Below are 22,155 nucleotides of genomic sequence, written 5' to 3' on the forward strand. Positions count from 1 at the left end.
ACTCACTGACAGAGATCTGAAGAAATAGTCCAGGACTCCCAGTCTATAAACAGTATCTTGCTGGTTTCACCAGTGTAAAAGACATTGCATTGCTATATTGGCACAAAAAAGACACCCATTGAAATAAGATATAATCTAGGTGTTATTGAATTGAAAGTTCTCCATGTCATTTTTACAGCTCAGTATTGTTTACATTGTACATATGTGTAATTACATGACGGGTTGGCCTTGTGCAATACTTCTATTCATTTTTTAACAAAAGACAGTGAAAAGATCAATGCATGATAACTTCACATCTGCTGTCCAACACAGCAATGTCACAGAAATGGACAAGTAGAAAAGTATCTCAGCTACAACATGTCTGACCAGAGGATATCTCCAAATGAGTGGTTATTAAGCTGCATCCTGTGCATGAACGGTAACTGACCAGCGCTTTGTATACAATGTGGTACACAAATATATTTCACAAAAATAGTTATTGTCAGAAGGAAACTTGATTAAACTGGTTTGGAACCTGAGAGGTCAAGCTTGTCTTGAAATTCTTTATCAAACTTTTCTCACAGTACAATTGAACTGCCTAGGGTATGCAGAATATATTCTAAGTTTTATCATCTCAACAGCATTTTATCATGCTCCGTTATCCTGCACTACTGTTTCATGAACTTAATGCAGACAACTCCAGTAGTCCAGCTAGAAGATTTGAAGGACTGGCTAAAGAAAAAAAGAAGGGAGTTAGAATTCCCCATCTGCTCACTTGTTGCATTATATGACTCCTATTTCAAAAACATTATGGTGAGTCCAAGTTATATTGTTATACATTGTAACATGTCGCCATTAGTATTGTTTGTCATAAACACCTAATGCTTGTGTGGGGGTGTTAATGAGTGCATGTCAGAGGGAGGGAGAGTATGTATATACAAGGTGCGTTTGAGAACGAGTCCAAAAGGGTCGGATGACACGACCCTGTCAAAAATATAACTGATTATGAATACAGCCTATTTCCAGTCAATGCAACAATGACATCATCAGTCTGTCCTTCTGCTCTCAGTTACTCACACAGAAAATCAAAAAATATCACAGACGCCTTTGCTTCATATGATTAAAAAAAACGGAAAAAAACTATGACAGGTCAACTGCTCCCTGCTTTAACAACATGATACATTTAACATGGATTCCAAGAGACAAACTCAACCAGTGAGCAACAACTTCAAACACTAGTCATGTGTATTCAATGTTCCTACAGTGTTCAGCCAGCATTTACCCGAACTATAAAAGCAAAGCTAAACTATTTGGGCTTGAAGTCACACGCTATTCTGAGCATCACAGAGAGAGCAGACAGGCCTAGACCTGATATGAATGTCCATTACACTCAAGGGGTCGATAGGAGAATGCTGGAATCCCCCACACACTACCCCCACACAACACGCACGCACGCAGGCACACACACACACACACACACAATCAATCATTTAAACAAAGACCCCCTTTAGGCACTCTGAAATACACTCCATCTGACTCAAACACACTACACCTGATCTACACAGTCACCTCCTCCACACACTCTTCGTGAGCCCCCCCCCCCCCCCCCCCCACACACACACGCACGAATCACATGCACTGAACATCCATCCTCTTCCCTAACTGAAGAGTTTCACAAAGCAGCCCTGGCAGTAGGGCTTGTCGTTCTGCTCCTTGAAGGTGCCCTTGTTGAGCTGCTTGAGGCAGAAGGCACAGACAAAGTGCTCGGGGTGGAACTTCTTGGCCATGGCCGTGATGCAGCGGCCGGTGATCGGCTTCTGGCAGCCGGAGCAGAGGGAGCCGCGGCGCTCGTGGTAGTGCACCTCACAGTAGGGCTGGCCGTCGTGCTCAAAGAAGCTCCCGTTCACAAACGGGGTGAAGCACTCCTACATACACAAACAGAGGGGTGGGAGAGAGGGGTAAGAGAGAGAGGGGGGAGAGTGGAGGGAGGGGTAAGAGAGAGGGGAGAGTGGAGAGAGAGGTTAAGTCAGTTATGCAGATCTGGCATTGGACGGAGAACATCTAGACACGCTCGGTTTTAAATGCGGAAACTAGATGGACACAGACCCTGCAGACAAAGCACTCCGGATGCCAAAGGGAGTTCAGCGCAGAGATGTAGTTCTCCAGGATGGCCCGGGCACAGCCGCCACATTTCGGTGCAAACATGTCGAAGTAGTCCTTCCTACAGTAGGCCTTCCCATCCTTCTCATGGAAGCCTTTCAGGAGACACATGGGAAGAACCTATGAGTTCTAGAGGTAGAGTCTAAGAATATGTTTAGTGTATATAGAGTCACTTTATGTGAACATGATACCTGCTGTAAAAGTGTGTGTAATCAAAAGGTCAAGATATTGGTGAGTGAAAAGCGAATGATCTTAGACTTGGGAGGACGGGAGAGACAGCACTCACCCTCTGGGCCAAAGAATGATCCACACTGAGCACAGAAGAAGTGCTCAGGGTGCCATGTCCTGTCTAGCGCTGTCACAACTTTCTGCAAACATAAAGAAAGAGACAGTTATTCCCTGCTCCCTGTGGCATTGTTACTCTAGACAGCCCCTTTACTCAATAGGCAAACATACTAATGTGTGTGTGTGTGTGTGTGTGTTTTACATACGTCCAGTATAGGTCCATTGCAGTAGTAGCAGCGTGGGGAGAACAGGTTGTGGTAATCCTTCTCACAGTACGGCTGCCCGTCACGCTCAAAGAAGTTTCTAGAGCCTATCTCCTCCTGACAGTGTGTGCACACAAAGTGCTCAGGGTGCCATGTGCGTCCCATGGCAGTAACCACCTGGACGGACAGTCAGACAGACGGACAAAGTATGTACACTTAACAACTAAACTCTGGGACAAGACCATCATCTTAGGGCAGTCGTATGGGCTTAGGCCCCTACTTCTACCTCCAGGCCCACCCAAGTTCTCACCTGTCCCACGATGGGCTTACAGCAGGCCCCACAGACCCCCTTGGCCACTGTCTGCACACCCAGTTTGTGGAGGTCTGACTGGAGGCTGCCCAGCATGTTGTCCAGCTTGTTGACCTGTGTCGGGGGTCCTCCGGGCACCCCACCCTTCCCCTGGGCCATGATCTGTAGGAGGACAGAGGGTGAGAGGAGAGGAGGGACACGAGAGGGCAGCACACTTACAGTACACATCTTTAAGGGAACAATTAATGAGATCACAACAGGAAATGAAAAGGAAAAGAAATCCAACGTTCTATCAGGTTTATCAGAAACAGAAAGATGGAGACGGAGATTCATGCCTGCATTGGAGGGAAGATAGGGTCGTATTCTGTTTGGCAGCCAATGGACACCAGGACTTTGGGGGGAACGGGTGGTGGTGCAGGCTCCACTGGTGGGGGGAGGACTGGGGCTTTGGGAACAGGCGGAGGGGGCTCTGGCTTTGGGGCCGGGGGCTGTTGTCTTGGGACGGGTGGGGATGGAGGTGGAGGTTGTACAGTCTGTTTAGGTGGGGAGCGGACGGGTACTTGGACAGGAGGAGGTTGTGGAGGGGGAGAGGGGGGAGGGGGAGGAGGGGGTGGCGGTGGTGGTGGTGGTGGTGGTGGTATGGGAAGAGGGGGCTGTCTAAAAGGAAATAGCCTCCTAGGCTCTTCTACGGTAGGGGGAGGGCGAGGAGCTGGGGGAGTGTGAGGGAAGGGAAGAACTTTCCTCAGTAGGACAGGCGACTCAGGGGGAATAATGATCTGAGGAGAAGAGAGAGACAACGAGAGGGACAGCAAGAGAGAAAGAAAACCAAAAAGAAAGAAAGGTACAGAATTGAAAAGGAAATCTGGGAGAAGTTACAAATGACTGGAAAATGTGGGATGTAGTGATTTCTCTTTAGCATTATCCAGGCCAACCTTATCCACTTCGCCCCCGCCCCCGTCGCCACGGAAACGCTGGGGCTTGGACATGACGATGACGCCCTCCGTGAGCCAGTCGTCGGGCTGCTTGCGGCGGCGCTCCGCGCGGCCGATACCCAGCTTCCCCTGCAGCTCCTCAATGAGCCTGTCCTGTGAGCTGCTCTTGTTGACGATGATGGGGCCCACCTTCCTCCGCGGGTGGCCCTCTCGGTACATGGGGTGCACGTTGGGGGTCTCTTTGGTGCGTCTAATCACTGACTTCAGCTGGGAGCAGAACGGGGGGGGGGGTGGATGGTAAACCTTATCAGACACCCGAATCCATCAGGGGTCCACCAGGAGCCAGTTACACAACTGCAGTCCAGGTGAGTGGGTGAGTTCAGGGGAGGCAGCCCAGTCAGACGAAGCACCACTCCAACTCAGGGTCAAACAGCAGGTGTGAGTGTCAGTGGGCTCAGTGTCACACACTCCATGCTGCTGTCACATGCTCAGATCCCCTCCCAGCCCCCCCCACCCGCCCCACCCCCCCCAACTAGCCATCATATGAACAACACACAAACATACACTCAGGTCCCCCATAGTGGTCCATCGTAAGGGCGTCATGCTACACAGGTAAGAGGGGTGTGTGATTTAAGGAGCATGGTTCTAATTGCCTGAGTCAGCCTGTGTGGTAGTCATAGGATGCAGTCGAAAACAAACATGCCCACAAATATTACAGGCAGTCTGGAAAGATCTATGGTCTTTAGCAGCAGCAAATATATCCAGCACTGGTGCAGATTAATTGCATAGCATAGCACATGGTCAATAATCCATTTTTCCCTGTATCTATCTCTCGAAGGTGGCAATGGCTACAATTACACAATCTTGTATGACTAACAGTTTTAAAAGCTTTGACTATGTTATGTTGGCTTGTGCGGTCTAGGACAGTGGTGAGCCACGGGGGGCAGTGCCATACATGTCCAGATGCTGAGAGCCTGTCAATGGTGGAGGGCTGCAGCAGAGGCAGGTCCAGGACATCCGGAGTCCCGGGGCAGGAGGACTCAGTCATGGACTCATCCATCCAGCTGGCCTCCGTCATGGGGGTCATGCTCCCGTCTGTATACGGCCTCTCAGTATAAGAGGTCATGCTACTGTCCATTCCATCATGGAGAGACATGTTCAGTTCCACATCGGCCCAGTCCATGAGCTCACTTTGGCCGTCCATGTTCCCATCCGGGCCCCCGTCTACAGACCCATCCTGTGTGCCTGTGTCAGGCTGCATGTCCCTTCTGTCTGCCGGCAGGATGGGCTCCTCGTGCACTACCTCCCCCTTCAGGTGCGGCGCCTCCCTCTGCTGTGCTGCTCTGTCGTTCTCCAGCTTGGAGAAACTCATGGCCAGCAGCTTATCCAAGGCTTCGTCCAGAGAGGGCTCCCTCCCCAGGGAGCCCTGCCCTGCCAGGGGGCTGCCCCTCTGGGCTAGAGGAGCCGACTCCAGCTGCTCTCTCCTGGAGATCCTCGGGCTGGTCAGGGTCGGGGGAGAGGGGGACTTTGTGGCTCTGGCCGGCGATGGCGAGGGTGCTTTGGAGAAAGTGTGAGACGGGGTGGGGGACTTGGTGACAGTAGCAGGAGAGTGGAGTGGAGAAGGGGACTTGGAAGTAGAGACAGGGAGAGGAGTGATGCTCTTCGCGGTGGTTGGAGTCGAGAAACATAGATCCAGGTCTATTAGGGGGCTGGGGCTCTTGACAGGAGAACAGGAGAGCTTACTTACAGTAGATGTAACGACTTCTACAGTGGGACTGTTTCTTCTAAAAGGGTTCTGGTCCAGGGTGGTCGAGGTCAGTGAGGGTTTAGAAGCATTGGGAGGAGAGTGGTTGGAGACGGCAGTGGAGGAGTGAGACAGGACGACCAGAGACTTGGTCTGAGAGGAGAGCAACGAGGCCGAGACGTCGATGACTGCATCTCGGTCTGGGTCGCTCGCTGCAGAGAGCGAGGACGCAGGGCTCTGGGAGGTCAGTCGGGCTGACGACGAGTGGTTCAGAGGGGACACAGCAATCCTCGATTCCCTACCCTCCTCCTCTATGTGCAGCTCAAAACCGGCAGGCATGGAGAAGAGAGGGGAGTCACAGGAAGGCTGAGGGGGGATGCTGGGGGAGGAAAGGAGAGCTGCAGCAGGGAGGGAGGGGGTGAGAGGGGGATGGATCTCCAGAGTGCTGTGGGAGTTGTGGCAGTTGTGGGAGTTTCCTGCCTGATCAAGCATGGGGTCAGAGTTCGCTGATCCCAAAGAACTGGGCTAGAGGAGAGGAGAGGAGAGGACAGGCGGAGAGAGAGGAAAGAGGAAAAGAAAACCAGAAGATATGGAAGAGAAGATTAGATCAGAATGTGACATTGAAAGGGGATTTGAAAATAGAGAAAGATGGTAACAAAGGTATTTCTCATGAGATGATAAATACAGACCAAGACACAACATAGACAAAACACAGACAAAACACAGACACACACGGCTGTGCACCTTGAAGTCAGACAGGGAGGCCATGAGCTCGTCAAGCTCTCGTGTGGCACAGGATGCAGAGATTCTGGCCTGCTGCTGAGAGGGCGTGTCTAACTCACTGTGGAGGACAGAGGGGCTGGGGCTGCAGAAGGACACAAAGCAAATTCCATTATCACACAAAAATCCACCAGACCTCCTCAACAAAGTGATGGAACAAACTGGTATGTCCATGTCTCCAGGACATCTAAATGAGAACCCGGCCGCTAGGGCAGCCCAGAGGGGCCATTACCTGGGAGTGGGCACAGAGCCCTCCAGCTCATCCAGCAGACTCTCTACAGTGGGCCGGGCCTCGTCCAGCACCCGAGTCCCATTCCTCTTGGGCTTCTCCAGAGGGGGGGGGCTCACCAGGATGTCGGGGGTACCCCCGTTCTCCTGGACATAGTGGGTAATGCTGCAGGATGGCAGAGGTGGGGCTGCTTCCTCTGAAGAGAGGTGGATTGTGGTCAGTGGTGGATTGGAAATGGAAACATCTCTCAAATGAACGTACGGTGCACAGAAACACACATCAGCTCACACCAAACCTTGTACGCCAAGATAAAGCAAGGTCTCCGTTGACAACCACACAATCACAGATCGTATGACCGGTTTGTATTTGTATTTATTTTTTAAAGGCTCAGATTTATTGTCATCTTTATATATAGGTGGAGATGCTGCTGTGTACCTGTGGTGGGGTAGGAGGGAGAGTTCTGCTGGACAGCGTTGAGTTCCAGGAGCAGCCTGTCCAACTCTGATAGGTTGCTGCCCAGTGCAGAGGTCATGGCAGCCGCAGTGGGGTCAGGAGACTTCTGTTTGTTTGGAAAACTTGAGAGAGAGAGAGAGAGAGAGAGAAAGAGAGAGAGAGAGTCAAATGTGTCAGAGTGCAAAACGAGCAGACTCAGAGTGACAGATGGCCCAGTTTGACTGGAGGGTAATCTGTCCATACTGTAGGGTCCCTCATACATACCTGTAGACATGGTCCTCTTCAATGTGGGACATGGGGGGGGGGCTGCTACTGTCCCTGGACCATGAGCTCTTCTGAAGGGAGCCCAAGGACTGCAGAGGTGAGGACAACACTCAGTATAAACCCTGGAACACTGCATCATGAAGGTAAGGTCCTTGGGTCTATGTCCATGACTCACCTGTAGGGAGGAGTGGTGAGAGTCTAGGGGGTCTATCAGAGAGCCATTCATAGCCTCAGCAGAGGGCGGGGGAGGCACTGGGGGTGGGACGGACACATCCTGGTAGGAGTTCCCTCCAGTGGGGAAGGAGTAGGGGGTCTCCTCAGACAGGAACACAGGCCGCTTGGAGATGTGGGACGTTGTAGACTCCAGGTCCGCCAACAAAGCGTCTGAGGAGGAAAAAGATTAATTCAGCACGGTTACTTATGATTTAACACTTAAAAAGCTGTAGCGTACTCAATGACATACTGTACAGAAACAAACCATACAAAGACTACTACTCCTAGCGTGACATTTCATTATTTTCAAGGCAAAGAGCTGCTCTGGGGCAGTCCTGAACATGTTCCTGTGACTTTTTCGTAGTAAATTTTTTATTTGCCTAAGATTTTAAAACAGAACAAGTGTGGATGCCTATAAATTCAGTCAGCTTATTGGGCTCCCTGCCTGACGTCTACAGAGCAGGTGTCTGTAAAGTGACAATGCCTGTGCGTATGAGTCAGTCTCTCATTCCAAACTGTCCCCTCACTCCAAAAAAGGCACCTCTGCAGCACCCTCTGAACACCAAGGTTAGGCCCTGTCATCATCACAGCGTGGCATGGCCTACAATGCCTCAGGGTCAACTCTAAACCTACCGTAGTCTGGTTAACGCTTCTGCTCTCTAAAACCATAGACTTCCTCTATGCCCATCAATCATTCTCTGGGGCTCTAAAAATATCCCTGCTTAACTTAACTCTCTCTTACCAAGAGGCTTCAGACAGAAAGACAGACACAAGGCATGTACTGTATCCAGCCCAGGGCTTTGGAGGGTACAGTATTACAGTTGAGTGATAAATAGGCACTTACATCACCCACTCCATCCATCCTCAGTCAGTCAAGAATAGTCTGTAAAGTGTGTGCCTGTGCTGTATGGTAGTGGCAAAGGGAATCCTCATAGTCTGCGTTATGGAACAGAACCAACTCTATTCCAAGCCAATCAAATCAATTACCGTATGTTTTATGAGCAAGCAGCCAGGCTATGAGAAAGGCACCAGCAAAACAATAACATGGATGAACTGTACAGCAAATGGCCAATTAGTAAAGTCTATAAGTTAGGGTGCCAGTGTGAGGTAAACAACCTGACAGTCAAATAGATCCTTTAGTCATAAATAGCCGTTTTCTTACTCTTAAGACCACAGGTGGACACTGCAGTCTCTCCAGATACTAGGCTAAACATAAATCACCATCTATTTGCAAACAGTAAGACAAAAACATAAACATTCTTGGCAACATGCAGTTTATATTATATAATATATATTAGTAGTTTATAATATACAATATTACCCAAACATCAGGTTCTACAAGTAACCTCAAATAGTATTCAACCTCTGCCGATGCCCCATACTCACAATATTCCACCTGATGCGTTCCGTACCCAATGAGTGTGCGTGTGTGTGTACGAGTAGCAGGCACCAGGACAGTGAGCGAATGAGGGGCGCAGGGGGGAATAACGTGTCATCAGTCTGATGAGGGTGTGGTCTAGGAGGGACACCAGACACAGTGTAGGCTTAGTTGTTTGATTCTTCCTTAAGCCTAAACTCTTCCTACCTTCTTTCACTATGGTGCTTCCTCTTGGTCAAATAAGAAGCTGTCCTTGTCTATCAGTATTGTCTACTGTGTTATAGTAGTAGGTATGGCAGGTTAGGCATAACCCTAACCCATGTAAATCAACTGACTAGACTATTGCTTTTTAAGGCAAAACTATGAAAAAGAAGCGTTCATTTCAAAGTTTACATAATGTAGTATTGGACAACAACACTAGGGCTACATTCCATAACAACTTTATTTCAAGTACTTTGATATCTGATAACAGAGCCTTCACTTAACTCCAACGTCCTCCCACAGAACATCCTCCACTGTTTAGGAGTTGTTTACTCAGAACACAGAGACCCTGACCGACAGTAGCGAAATGTTTAAGACATGCAGTTCAACCACATGGGAGCAAAACCTATTTAAAGATGTAAGCTCAGCAAGTAAGTCTGTGCAAACGTGCTGAAATATAACTAGCAGCTCAAAATAATCTGCACCTGGCGCTGACATGCTGGACAAGGTCTTACTAAAGTTGACTTTATCTCTCATACAATAACGGAATTCACAATTGCTTCCCAAACGGCTCTTTAGTTTATGTATTATTATCGCTACTATTCAATGGTGTGGTTCTTGTCATTAATAATCAAACAAATGATCCTCATAACTATGTAGGTACGATATGCCTTAGAGAAATCATGACCTTACTCCTGGCAGTAAAGGCAGCCCTAACCATCTCTTCCCTTTGAAGGGAGTTGTAGACACAGCCAAGACCCTCCGTGTCCTGCCAGAGTGGGGTCCCTCTACCCCGCCCACCCTCCCACTGCTGCTACATCCGTCACTCTGGCAAAACCAAGAAACCTAGACTGGCCAATCTGGGAGGGATTTCAATCTAAATCAGATTGAGTGTTTAGGCTAAAACAATCCGTAAATGGATGTGTACGGTTCGGTATCTATATTGACTACTAAGAGGCTTAACGTCTGGGTTCCTGATAGCAAAAATGGTACCCAGCAAAGGTATTATTCAACTAGAGTCACAATGAGCAGAGGGTATATCTATTGCCAATCTTAGAGCCATAACTTTACCACTCATCTGCCTGTAAACATAATGGCTTCATGGCTTACTGGAATGTGCCCACTATTTATTTGGCATGATTGGGCACCTCCTGAGGGGGGCAGCGTTGAGTCTGATATGGGGATTGATTGTAGGGGCTGTGGGGAATTAGCCTAGCAGCAGAATACAAAAGTACTGTAAGCCACGTATCAAACTAATCTTTCCGTACCAAAGGGGGGTAAGGGCCATGATGGGTAAAGTCCAATCCCTTCCAGACATACCTACTAAGAGTTCATTATACAAGAATGTTAACTTCTACAGACAATCTTTGTTTATGTTATTGGGGCTAAAAAATATTTTGTTGAACACAACACAACTGTCAATGACCTACAATATATGCGCATCATACATTATTATGGTGATTCACTTTTGCTGAAAGCATTCCTGCAAAACTAATTTGTATGATGTTCAAACAAACAGCTTCTGAATGTGTGCATAGTGCATACTGCATAGTACTGTATTGTGCATTCTTTCGGTGGTGGGTACGTGTGCATTCTTGTCTCGATAGTCCCCTCCGCCAGTCCCTACCATAGTCCTGCAGTCTTTATCTGATGGGCGGGAAGGTGTCTGGGGAATTCCACACATTCCACTGACGGCCTCAGAAGAAGAAAGCAGGGACAGAGTGAGAGAGAGGGTGGCAGAAGCAAGGACGGGGGGGGGGGGGGGGGGGGTATGAGATGAAGGGAAAAAGTAGAAGAGAATGGGATGGTTTGGGCTTACCCAGGAGTCCAGATCAGAAACATGTGCCCTAGGGTGACACTGACTCACTTGGAATGCAAAACAATTCTTTGTAATACCATCTGTGAATCAGAATCCTTATTCTTTCAATTCTACTACGACAAGGCTCTGGAGGTAGAAGACAGAGGAGACCAGGAATGTATGAGGAAAGAAAAGAAGAAAGGGAAATGCTATGCTAATTACGGAATTACAGGACCACGTCAACAAAGTACAGCATGCTTGAAATTCCAGGAAAAGAGAGCCGTCAATGTTTTTATTAGGCCTACCCACTCCCAGAGAGCAATGCTTCCCAGGGAAACAGGCCAGACAGGCAGAAAGGACGGGCAGGCTAATCTTACATATTAACAGACTGTGGGATCCAGAGTAGGGTCACCAAGGTCCTGAGCTCACCTGTTTATAGCTGGGGAGCAAAGAGCAGAGCTGGCCAGAAGAACCCCATGCAGAAATACTATCCATCAGGCCTACCCCAATATGATATTTATACCTATCAAGCGGGCCAGGGGCCAGGGAGAGGGGTGGAGGGAGAGAGATACCAGAGAGAATAGCAGGGAGTGAGGGTGGGTGGAGAGGGAGAGACAGAGCAGAGCGAACGAGGAATATGAAGACATTCTCCAGGGAGGGATACAGGGACAGAGAAAGGGAGTGGTGAGGTGTCAGAGAAAGACAGAAGGATCTTGAAGCAAGATGGGGTCAATGACACTAAAATAAACATCACTAAAAATACCCACCAAGCAGACCCATATTGGAAAGATGACACTCCCCTGAAGAGAGCGCTGGACCAAAAATAAAAGTACTTCCCCACAGGCCAGTAAATCAGATAACAGGAGGAAGTCTAATCTGAAAGACCATTCTGACACACAGTCACACATAAAGAAATTGAGGACAACCTCACACCAATACATAGGTTCCTGTCTGAGAGAGCGGGATGGGTGAGTAGGCCTGATCTACAGTGATTGAGTACCGCGAGTGTAATTGGAAGGGCCATGGAAACCACGAAGAAAGACAGTCCTGTCTCAGACTCTTTCCTGTTTGTGCACCAACACTGAAAACACACTAACCCCCAAAAACAACCAGCCATCTTCCAAACCCTGCCCTTGGAGTTCACACAGAGCAGGCACACTGAGCTCTTTGAACAACATGCCCTGGGGTGTCTCAATTTGACTAATGTGGGAAGAATCCAGCAGGAACACAGATTCCTGCACCATTACTCTGACCCGTCAGGAAAATAATCAGCCCTGTGCTCTGAGCCAAGAAACAACGCCAGAGAGAGCGCGAGAGAGAAAGCAGGGCGAGAGAGTGGGAAATGGGACATGGTCAGCCAGAGAGATAGAGAAAAAGGAGAGAGACACAGAAGGGGAGGAGAGAGAAGAGCATTGTAGGAAACTGTGTGTGAGATTTTTATTAGGCTCGTCAAAAACACCCCCACGACAGCAGTAGCACAAACCGACGTCCCCCCCGCCACCCACCCCTGTGTTTCCTGGCCCTAAACGCTGATTCTGGTCATTGTTTTTTCCTCTGTTTCCTCAGGATGTGAGGCAGGGTTCGTTGCCTAAGCGATGAGGTCAGCCATGCAGCTCTCCCCTCCCCAGACTCAGAGCAGGATGGGTGTGGAGCAGAGACAGGATCGAGGACTGATTTACAGTCACGATCCCTCCTCCCATTAGTCCAGAAGGCTGGCCCACTCAAACATACTACGAAAGGGGTATGCATACACCAACCCTTACCGGTCCCAAGAGGCGATGACTAGTCTGGTAACACTTGCTCACTGCTGACATACTGAAATACAGAACTCACTAAGGACCTTCTGCCAAGGGTTGTGAGCACAGCTACGTTTCAGAAAGTGGTCGGTGAACACCATAAACATTTGAGACCCCCCCTACTTAGATCTCGGAAAGCTCACGGTGCTCTGGTGCCCTGGAGTATCCAGGGGATTTTTCCACAAGATAATTAACTAATGCAGTCCACATCTCCTGAAAGAATATGACTGTGTGTGTGTGTGTGTGTGTGTGTGTGTGTGTGTGTGTAGGAAGGGCCTGTTTAACAGAAGGCAGCTGTGCTCTCCTCCAACGCAGTCCTCTCTACCAGCTAATCTCCCCACCTACATGAAACCACTACCCATCATTCAATACTCTGCCCTCTTAACCTGTGTGGATGTGCTACAGCCCACCTGAGTCAGTCACGCACCCAATCCAAAATCAATCCCTAGACCTTTACTCCTATGCACGTGAAGATCTGAGGACATTTAACAGACTTTTAACAAGTAAGCAATATGGCTAATATTCCACCTGATCTACCACAGGGCAAGAAGGACTTAGACCTGTTTAGACCTACACTTATCAAATCCTCTCAGATCTCAACAAGTGCATAGGGCAGGATAGGGAATAGGGGACAAAAAATGGGATTGGGAAACAGTGTTTCTCAACACTTGAGTCTGAATCTAACAGTAACCTGAGGATTTCACACAGAGGGGAGTGGCGACTTCACACAGTGCACACATCAAACGCATCAGTGAGACGGGCCATCTGACACTGACACTGTGTCACATGTGGTCCTTCACATCTGGGAATGGGCTCAGCCCGGGGCCACATCAATAATGGTGCATGCTGGGAATGGACGCCACCTGGTCAGCGCTGTGCGAGACCGCCCTCAGTGAAGAGTCTCTTCTCCAGAACGTTCAGACAGAGTTACTAATAGTTCTATTACATAACAGTGACTCACACCGCACTACAAGAACCCCAATTGCTCTTGGGTAGAAATGGAGACATCTCTACACACTCAGGGCCAAAGAGAAAGAGGAGGGGATGGGGTCAGTGATGGGGTCAGTGATGGGGGTTGATCAGATTACTCAACAACACTACATATACTCTTCACAGTCATCACAGAAGCAGAGACCAGGAGGGGTGGCAGGAGAGAGGGGCTAGCCTAAGTCCTCTCTTCAGGGGTAGTGTGCGTGGAACTGTGAGTAGTGGGAGGAGGTGAGCCATGACCCAGTGAGTATTTGGCCTTGGACCCTGACAAACAGTGATGTTAGACATTCCACAGCAGCCTCTCCCCCTCCCTCAGCCTGCCGTTCCCCCGACATAAGTGAGACGGCAGGCTCCCTTTCAGTTAACAATCAGCCCTTTCACTGGGCCCGGGGCAGCTTTAGCATCTAATGTGCTACGGAGGTATTCTCAGAACAGACCCAGCACACAATGTGGTCCCTCGTCCTTCCACTTAAACAATTGAAAGGTTTCAATGACCTGCTGTTTAGGGACGTTGAATACAGTGCTTGGCATAGGCTCACAAAACACAAAAACTGCAGCAACATCTAAGCCTATTCATTCAATAACAACCTTCCTAGACAGGTAGCAAAAGGACCACCTGATCAATTGTTAAAAACAGAATTAGGAATTCGGAGTGCAGTGGCAAAGGTCAAGGGCTAATGGACTGTGACAGTCAGCATGACACAGAAAATAGACTGACGGCTAAATGGTAGCATGACTGGGGATTTAACCATTCTCTATGCAGATTGGCAATCAGTAACATCAGCAAAATCCTCAATTCACACTGACGTATGTAACCACAGTTTTTGCACACACACGTCAGCATGCATGTTGCACTATTTGAACAGGCTGATTCCAGGTGTTCCTTTGTGTGAAGACCTTTGATGGGCGTCTGTATGCACTCAAGGTCTTTTGCAGACCCATACTGCAGTAGATTTGTAATGTCTGAGTATGTAGGCTACTACTGGCAAGATTAGGCCTTGGGCAGGGGGTCAAGGGTCATAAGAGCCATAAATACACAGAACAGACAGAAAACTGGCACCGCAGAATGATTACTGAAAAGTACTTCTACTAATCTGGGTTCATCATGACTCATAGTGCAATTCACTCCTAGTAACACATTTGTTTCAAACCGTAATGGAATAGTTGGTGTTATTCTTGGAATCAGTTGAGCATTGGGGAACTTCCATCCTACCAGCTAAATAATAGATAGATACACAAAACAACAAATATACTACTGTCTCTACTCAATAGCATCTTTTTCACACACACAAAAATCAGCCTGTGAAGACAGACAAAATATATTGTAGCCTACAATGAGTGGGTTAGCCTTCTTTGGACATGCGTCTGAAAGAATTGTAATAAGCCGAGAGGTGGAGTTAAATGTCCTCCACTTATCGGTAGATAAGTTAACCGTTTGAACAAAAAGAGAGCCTTGAACAATTAAGAGGTTTGCCTAAGAGTTGGCTTCATTCAATAGAATAAGATTGGACAAAAGTGACTATAATAGTATTGTTCCGATCGAGGAGTGGCAAGAACAACTCAGGGAAAGAGGCTAAAAACAGGTCTTAAGTGGGTGGTTTTCCTAACGATTTCAGTACTCTAAACCAGACAGGGGTTGATCAAGGAAGGCCGTGTGTTATTCCAAGATTTTGGAAATCTTTGCAGCCTCGTCGTACGTAGTCGTAGGCTCCCCTACTCTTCAACCATACGTTCCGCTACGCTGGACAGTGAAACAGCTGAGAAAAGGACTCCATAACTTACCTAAGTCGTCCATATTGTATTTCGGTCCTGACTTTAGCTGTGTAAAGTTGTTACTTGTAAGTTGACTCTGTAATACTGTGATTATTGTTCAGTGTCCGTGGATTCCAGCTGCTACCGAAGGAGTGGGTCGGTCCTAAGTGAGGGACCGCGCCGTGATGTGCATGCCTCGTTCACCAGCACGCGCGTCCCACAGGGAGAGAACCCGTAAAGACACCATGTCCAACTTTGATAAAGAGTGACCTCTAGCGACCATAACCAAGTTGATACATTGTTATTATGAAAACAATTACCTCTTCGGCGACTGAAAAAATAAACGGTTACAAGAACAATTCAGCATTCAACAGTATTTGACATTCAATTCAGAAATTGGTCTCCTGCAATTGTCAAGCAGATTTTTTTTCGAATTCGTGAACCTAAAATTCATTCGTTTCCTCTAGATAACAACAACGTGGATAACTGAACGGTGATAATTAAATTATGGCATTATAGTTGGCATTATATAGTTAGCCACAGCCCTGATATGCCCTAAAGAAAATGGCATACTAGGATATGCAACGATCTATCTACCGAGCCGCCAAGAAATCACCAAGTGCTCTCTCAAATCGTATCATGGGATATGTTAAATGGTAAATCGACTGCACTTATATAGCGCCTTATTCCAAAGCGCTTTACAATGGCCTATCATTCACCCATTCACACACACATTCACACACCAAAGTTGGCAAGCTACCATACGGCCCGCTCATTGGGAGCAATTTGGGAATCAGTGTCTTGCCCAAGGACATCTCGACATTTGGCCAGCCGGGGTTCGAACCGCAGATCTGCTGAATATGTTCATCTTAGATGTACAACTTTTAAAGCGTTTCGAGTTGTCTACTTGAAGAGGCGGTCGACAAAACGTGTTCGTGTTGAGAATGCAAGCAGCGGTCCAAAAAGTTCACCACCAGGTTGGTTGTAGCAGAATATATACAGAGAACTCTTAGTTTGTGATTCATTAGGCTTAACTGTTGCATGGCCTAGAGTATGCAATTTTCTCTATGGCATATCAGGGCTATGTTAGCAATTGTCTCTGGGTCAACTAAACACCTATATCTTCTGAATGATTGGTCATTGGTCACCATGGAGTGATCCTGGATAACCGACTATCCTGTGCGGAGAACATTGCAGCAACGGCTCGCTCCTGCAGATTCTTCCTCTACAACATCAGAAGGATACGACCATTCCGAGAGGCAGCGCAACTCTTGACCCAGGCACTGGTCATCTCCCGCCTGGATTACTGCAATGTACTCCTGGCTGGGCTCCCCGCTTCAGCCATTAGACCTCTGCAGCTCATCCAGAATGCTGCTGCCCGGCTGGTATTCAACCTCCCCAAATACTTGCATGTCACCCCTCTCCTTCGCACCCTGCACTGGCTCCCGATAGCAGCTCGCATCAGATTCAAGACCCTGGTGCTTGCATACCAGGCAGCTAAAGGGACAGCCCCTGCCTACCTGAAGGAAATGGTAACCCCCCAAACCCCTGCCCGCTCACTCCGCTCCTCCACCTCGGCTGGCCGACTGGCCCCACCTCCTCTACACAGCAGTCGGGCTGCCCGATCACGTCTCTTCACAACACTGGCTCCCCGCTGGTGGAATGAGCTCCCCACGGCTGTCAGAACGGCAGAGTCACTACCCATCTTCCGTCGTAGACTGAAGACCCATCTCTTCAGGTTACATCTTAACTGCTCCTCCTGAGACATCTTCTGACCCTCACCACTACGTCTCCTAAAGACACCCGCTTTCCCCTCTACTGTGTCCCTAAGAACTTCTATTGCCCCCCTTGTACTGTTTCTCAGTTTCTCCAGTAATATAAAAAAAAAAGAAAAAAGAAAGGTTTAGTAGAAGGCGATAATAGGGAGAAGGTTTTTCCTTCTATCAGTGGCCCCGGGCCCGAGCTAGAGTACTCTTCCTGCAACGAATGGTGGACTGCTGATTCACATGCTTAGTATTCAAATGTATTGATTGTAAGTCGCTTTGGAATAAGGCGTCTGCTAAATGCCAAAAATGTAAATGTAAATGTAATCAGGCTTAAAAATAATGTTTCATGTGGGACAGAATATGTAGGATAAAACAACCTTACTAAATCACCTTGAATGAAAAAACACACCCAGGTTGCTAAAACCTGGGAGTGAACATGGGGGTATAAATCAGGAGGCAATAGAAATATTATATAACTTTATTAAACAAATACCATCAAATTGATTTGTTTTGCATTTAAATAATAAGATAAAACTGGTTTCAAAATGGAATGGCACTAGCAGCATAGCATGTAAACTACATTTGGATTAATTCCACAACTCTTTGGGAGAGGGATATTTTTCTTTTTCTCTCCTTACTGCTGTTTCGTGGCTGACATGGGTATCAAGCTAGTATATTCCAATTCCAAGCTGAATCTTTAAAACAACGTCACAAATGTTTTTGTGTCATTTGTGATTTCACATAAGTGTCACTTCACAGAAACAGTGAACCTGAGATCTTTTGCTGATTTTCAGAAATCGACAGCCTTGAGTTTCCTCTCCTCCTCTTTGGTCAGAGGCGTCTTAGAGAGGATCTTCCCATGCAGGCGGTGGTGTTTCCCAATACCCAGCCTGGGCAAGCCACGGTTCAGGCCCTCCAGCAGCACACAGGACTTGCATAGTGCCTGGCTGGAGATGTAACCACAGCGGCCGCAGGTCCCCTGCACGGGCATCCGCACATCCTCCCGCACAGAGAGGTTCTCCCCAGAGTGGACCACGTCCATGATGGCACTGGGCCGTACTGCCTCCAGGTCCTTCAGGAAGGTGCGAGCGTAACCACGGTAAGCATTGGGAGAGTAGATGCACTCTGTAGAGAAGTAGTCCAGCTTCTTGAAATAGGCATATAGCACAATCTCTTTCTCATAGGCGTATTTCAGGGGCTTGCAGCGTGGCACAACCCCCTCACCCTCGCTAGCTGTGCTGATGGCTGTGCAGCGACGCAGGCGGGCGATGTCCCCTCGGAGGACGTTCATCAGAACTGTCTCTGCCACATCATCAGCATTGTGACCTGAGAACCGAGCCAGACACACACAGTGATAGATTAGTGAGTGACCCTCTGTTATAATAATAATAATAATAATAATAATAATAAAAGATCACCACAAATAACACTTGTATCAATCCATTTATGTTTCAAAGTAGGTCTACATAGATGGCACCTCAAATATGATTATAAAACAAGCTTGATTGATATGAAATACCTGTGCATATCTTATCAACCTTCAGCATCATAGCGCCCCTGTCCAGTGCCTGCCTTCGGAACACTCCACAGAAAGTGCAATTATTCTTTAGTCCGACCTGCTTGACGATGGCATCCATTGTCCAGCCATACAGCTCCTCGTAGGACACAATCTTCAGAGGCAGGTCATACTGCTGCTGGTTCCTCTTCACTGTCTCCAAGGAATCGTCACGGTAACCTGTGATGCCCTCATCCACTGACAGTAGCAAGAGTGTGAGGCCATAGTCAAAGCGCTCGTTGAGGACCTTCATGAGGTGTGCAAGCACAGTGGAGTCCTTCCCACCTGAGGCACCGATTCCCACAGTCTCTCCATGTTTGAAGAGCCGTGCTGACACTATTGTCTGATGCACCTCCTCTTCGAAGGCCCAGAAGAAGCACTCTTTGCACAGTGAATGGCCAGTCTTTGGCCGTTTCAACACTGCACGTTTCTCAGCACAGCTGCTGCAGAGGATAGGCATCTTGTCTGTGTAGATAAAATATGAATAAATATAGGCCTATTGGTACAGTATCAGTGTGTAATAGCTACGCCTACAAGTTATATTGTGTCAAAGAGAGATTATGGTAAACTAACAAATTTCAGCTGAATCAGCTGGCATAAGCATTAGAACATTACCTAATTCCTATTTTATAAATTCGTAGCAGAGTTTAAATTATCTGCAGTATAATAGTATAATCTCTTTGCTAATACTATTATGTAGCTGTACATTAACTAATTACTGTATTGATAGCACAGATAAAATGCCAACTAAATGTATATGAATGTAATAATAGCCAAGTAGCATATCAATCAGGGAAATCTATATTATAGTTCTAGCACTTGCAGCAATTTGTCAAGTTAGCTAGTAGCTACCTAGCTACAGTCCCATAGATCCTCATTGAAATGTCTACCGTTAGCTAGCTCACAAGCTAGCTAGCTTGCTTGCAAAAGCTGAAAGTACTTACAAGCGTCATCAAATTTCGCAGGAAAGTATAAAATGTCGCGTCGGAGTGTCCGGCAGCACTCAAAAGTCTTTATTTATGTCATAACTAAATTTGACACAATATAAGCGTTTATGTTTGTTACCAGTTAACCTCATGTTCGTCTATAACTCTTTTTCTTCCGGCTTTGCTCACTGCAGGAAATGACGTCGAATGTCAATAACCCAGAAAATGCTGGTCGCTGACGTAACTGCGTTTTACTGAATCATGCCCTATTATTTACATATTTAACTGTTATAATAATAACATGATTATTATTAATAATAAAAATAACATTTCCCCTCATTTATTATGATACCGCTGAAATCATGAGGCCAAATCAGTCAATCCCTGATCCCTGAAGATTTAACTGGGAGTCATATTCAGATGTATATTCCATAACATTCTAATGGTTCTTCTCATCCAATCACCCTATCTTTTAGTTACATTGCAACTGCGAAATTGCGAAAAGAAAGGAAAGGAAAGCCCCCCCCCCCCCCCAAAACACCCAAAATACAATTGACAAAACCACTTGAAATGTAAGCAACAAAGATTTATTAGTTTGCTTTAGAGGATGGTGCTACTATAACAATGGCAATAGGCATCAAAATGCAATTTTGAGTAGGTGAGGGTGCGAGTAGGGCATATGGGAAGGAGTGAGGTCGCAGGGGTCAAGGTTCGGTGTAGCAATGAGTCATAAGCTTAGTTGGCGGGATGGAAAGCTCCCCTCTGGTGCCACTGCATGTCTCTGATGCGTCGAACGGACTGGATCTGAGGGAACTGGGCCCCGAACTCAGCGCTGTCCTTGTACTCTCCTTTCTCAAACAGGTACTGGAAGCCTCTGTAGCCGGGATACTGGTAACCCACCCAGCTGGTACCCAAGGAGCAGAGGTGTGAGGGGCAAGGGATGAGGGACAGAAAAAGGATAAATGCATTTAGGTAAATATGCTCTTTGGATTGGATATGAGAAATGGCAATATACAGTATGTATATGGGGCAGTTTCCCGTACACAGATTTAGCCAAATCAAGTCATGGATTAAATTGCACTTTCAATTAAGGATTTCTGAAGATCCTTTTTAGTTTAGAAATAGGCTTAATCTGTGTCCAGGAATTTGTCCCTAGAAATATACAGGAATATGGAGGCAGAAATTGCTCTCGTAGACTCACGTGCCGCTCTGAACTCTAACAGAGGAGACCTTCTCCTGGTAGCCATGAGCGTGGAAACTGGGGACATCATCATCTATGATCTCGATTTTCTTCCCCGCGAAGCTGGGGTTTTCATAAAGGACAATCTTGTGCTCCTGGCTGTCCTGTAAAGGGAATAACCATGGTGGCAGACAATGAATAGATGACAGAGAATAGATGACAGAGACAGTGACAGAGAATCGACAGACAAAATGGCTGATGGCTGTTTTTGTGATAGAGATAGAGGTGTGCTGTTTTACCACTTTAATGGGGCGGAATGCAAAGATGTTGTCGCTGCGCCTGCTGTTGGTCCAGGAATCCCAGCGAGGATACTCCCCCTTCTCAAACACATACTGCTCCCCCTTGCACTGAGCCTGCTCATATCCCACCCATCTGGGAAGGCACAAGGAGAGTGGGGTCAGAGTGGGGAGGGCATCAGGTGTTGAAGGGAGGAAGTAAAGGATGAGAGAGAAAGGATTATGGGTGAGTGCCTTGTGCACAAATGTGTTATTTACACTATGGAATTGTATAATCAATGGCTTTGTTTTTTTTCTGTCTACAACAAAGTAGATTTTTCCATAAGCTTCTGGTGGGACCTGTTGTTGGTGGGACCCCCCTAAAGCCTGACTTTCTGTTTCTTTCTCTCACAGTTACCACTCTACTTCACTCACTCACTCATTCATTCATTCACTCACTCACTCACTCACTCACTCACTCACTCACTCACTCACTCACTCACTCACCCACTCATTCACTCTCTCACTCCCATATTATCTCTCTTTGAGGTACACTCACGGTCCACACAGCACCAGTATGGAGCCCACTTTCTCCACGCCTGCTTCCTGGAGGTTGTTACAGGGACCAGTCAGCTCATGGCAACGTCCCTGGAAGTTCTCCTGTTCATAGATGATCAACTGTAGAGAGAGGGGGAGACAAAGGAGTTTAGATGTCTGGTATTTCAAATTATATATGAAGACGATGTTGTCTGTAGCTTTACTCTGAAAAAGCCATGAAAAAGCTTTGAGCTATCCCATAGGGTCTCCTTGTCCTTGCTCCACCGTGCTATTCCTCACCACCACCACCACCACCACCACCACCACCACCACCACCACCACCACCACATCCCACTCCCCTGCCTCTGTCCTCCTTTCCCCCTCACCTTGAAAGCACTGGTCCCTGGCTGCTGCTGCTTGGATGCAGGGTTCTGGTGGTCTGTGGCCAT

At 47.4% G+C, this 22,155-nt stretch overlaps 3 protein-coding genes across 3 annotated transcripts; all 3 read right to left on the minus strand.

Moving 5' to 3' along the window:
- Nucleotides 1-1,637: 1,637 nt before the first annotated feature.
- pxnb (paxillin b) lies at nucleotides 1,638-15,626 on the minus strand (the record flags this gene model as incomplete). Its single annotated transcript, XM_080532674.1, has 11 exons — nucleotides 15,498-15,626; nucleotides 7,515-7,723; nucleotides 7,340-7,428; nucleotides 7,058-7,197; nucleotides 6,626-6,818; nucleotides 6,358-6,478; nucleotides 2,938-3,099; nucleotides 2,631-2,804; nucleotides 2,426-2,507; nucleotides 2,086-2,234; nucleotides 1,638-1,904 (listed from the first exon to the last, which is right to left on the minus strand). Exons 1-11 carry the CDS (start codon nucleotides 15,508-15,510, stop codon nucleotides 1,638-1,640), a joined length of 1,599 nt encoding a protein of 532 aa, XP_080388800.1. The 5' UTR covers nucleotides 15,511-15,626.
- A 2,089-nt stretch (nucleotides 15,627-17,715) lies between these two features.
- Nucleotides 17,716-19,888, minus strand: ctu1 (cytosolic thiouridylase subunit 1 homolog (S. pombe)). Its single transcript, XM_080530839.1, has 3 exons — nucleotides 19,733-19,888; nucleotides 18,753-19,253; nucleotides 17,716-18,559 (listed from the first exon to the last, which is right to left on the minus strand). Exons 2-3 carry the CDS (start codon nucleotides 19,246-19,248, stop codon nucleotides 18,024-18,026), a joined length of 1,032 nt encoding a protein of 343 aa, XP_080386965.1. The 5' UTR covers nucleotides 19,249-19,253; nucleotides 19,733-19,888; the 3' UTR covers nucleotides 17,716-18,023.
- A 561-nt stretch (nucleotides 19,889-20,449) lies between these two features.
- On the minus strand, nucleotides 20,450-22,155 carry crybb2 (crystallin, beta B2; the record flags this gene model as incomplete). Its single annotated transcript, XM_080530844.1, has 5 exons — nucleotides 20,450-20,618; nucleotides 20,916-21,058; nucleotides 21,194-21,326; nucleotides 21,729-21,847; nucleotides 22,093-22,155. The coding sequence occupies 5 exons, from the start codon at nucleotides 22,153-22,155 to the stop codon at nucleotides 20,450-20,452; spliced, it is 627 nt and encodes a 208-aa protein (XP_080386970.1).

Source organism: Nansenia antarctica, assembly GCF_963989245.1.
Source record: "Nansenia antarctica genome assembly, chromosome: 5".
Lineage (NCBI taxonomy): Eukaryota > Metazoa > Chordata > Actinopteri > Argentiniformes > Microstomatidae > Nansenia > Nansenia antarctica.

Bases quoted from the DNA above. Each gene is read 5' to 3' on its own strand.
- ctu1 (XM_080530839.1), bottom strand. From the start codon at position 19,248: ATGCCTATCCTCTGCAGCAGCTGTGCTGAGAAACGTGCAGTGTTGAAA. The intron at 18,560-18,752 runs GTATTTCATATC...CTCGGTTCTCAG, and splicing joins GGTTGATAAGATATGCACAG to GTCACAATGCTGATGATGTG.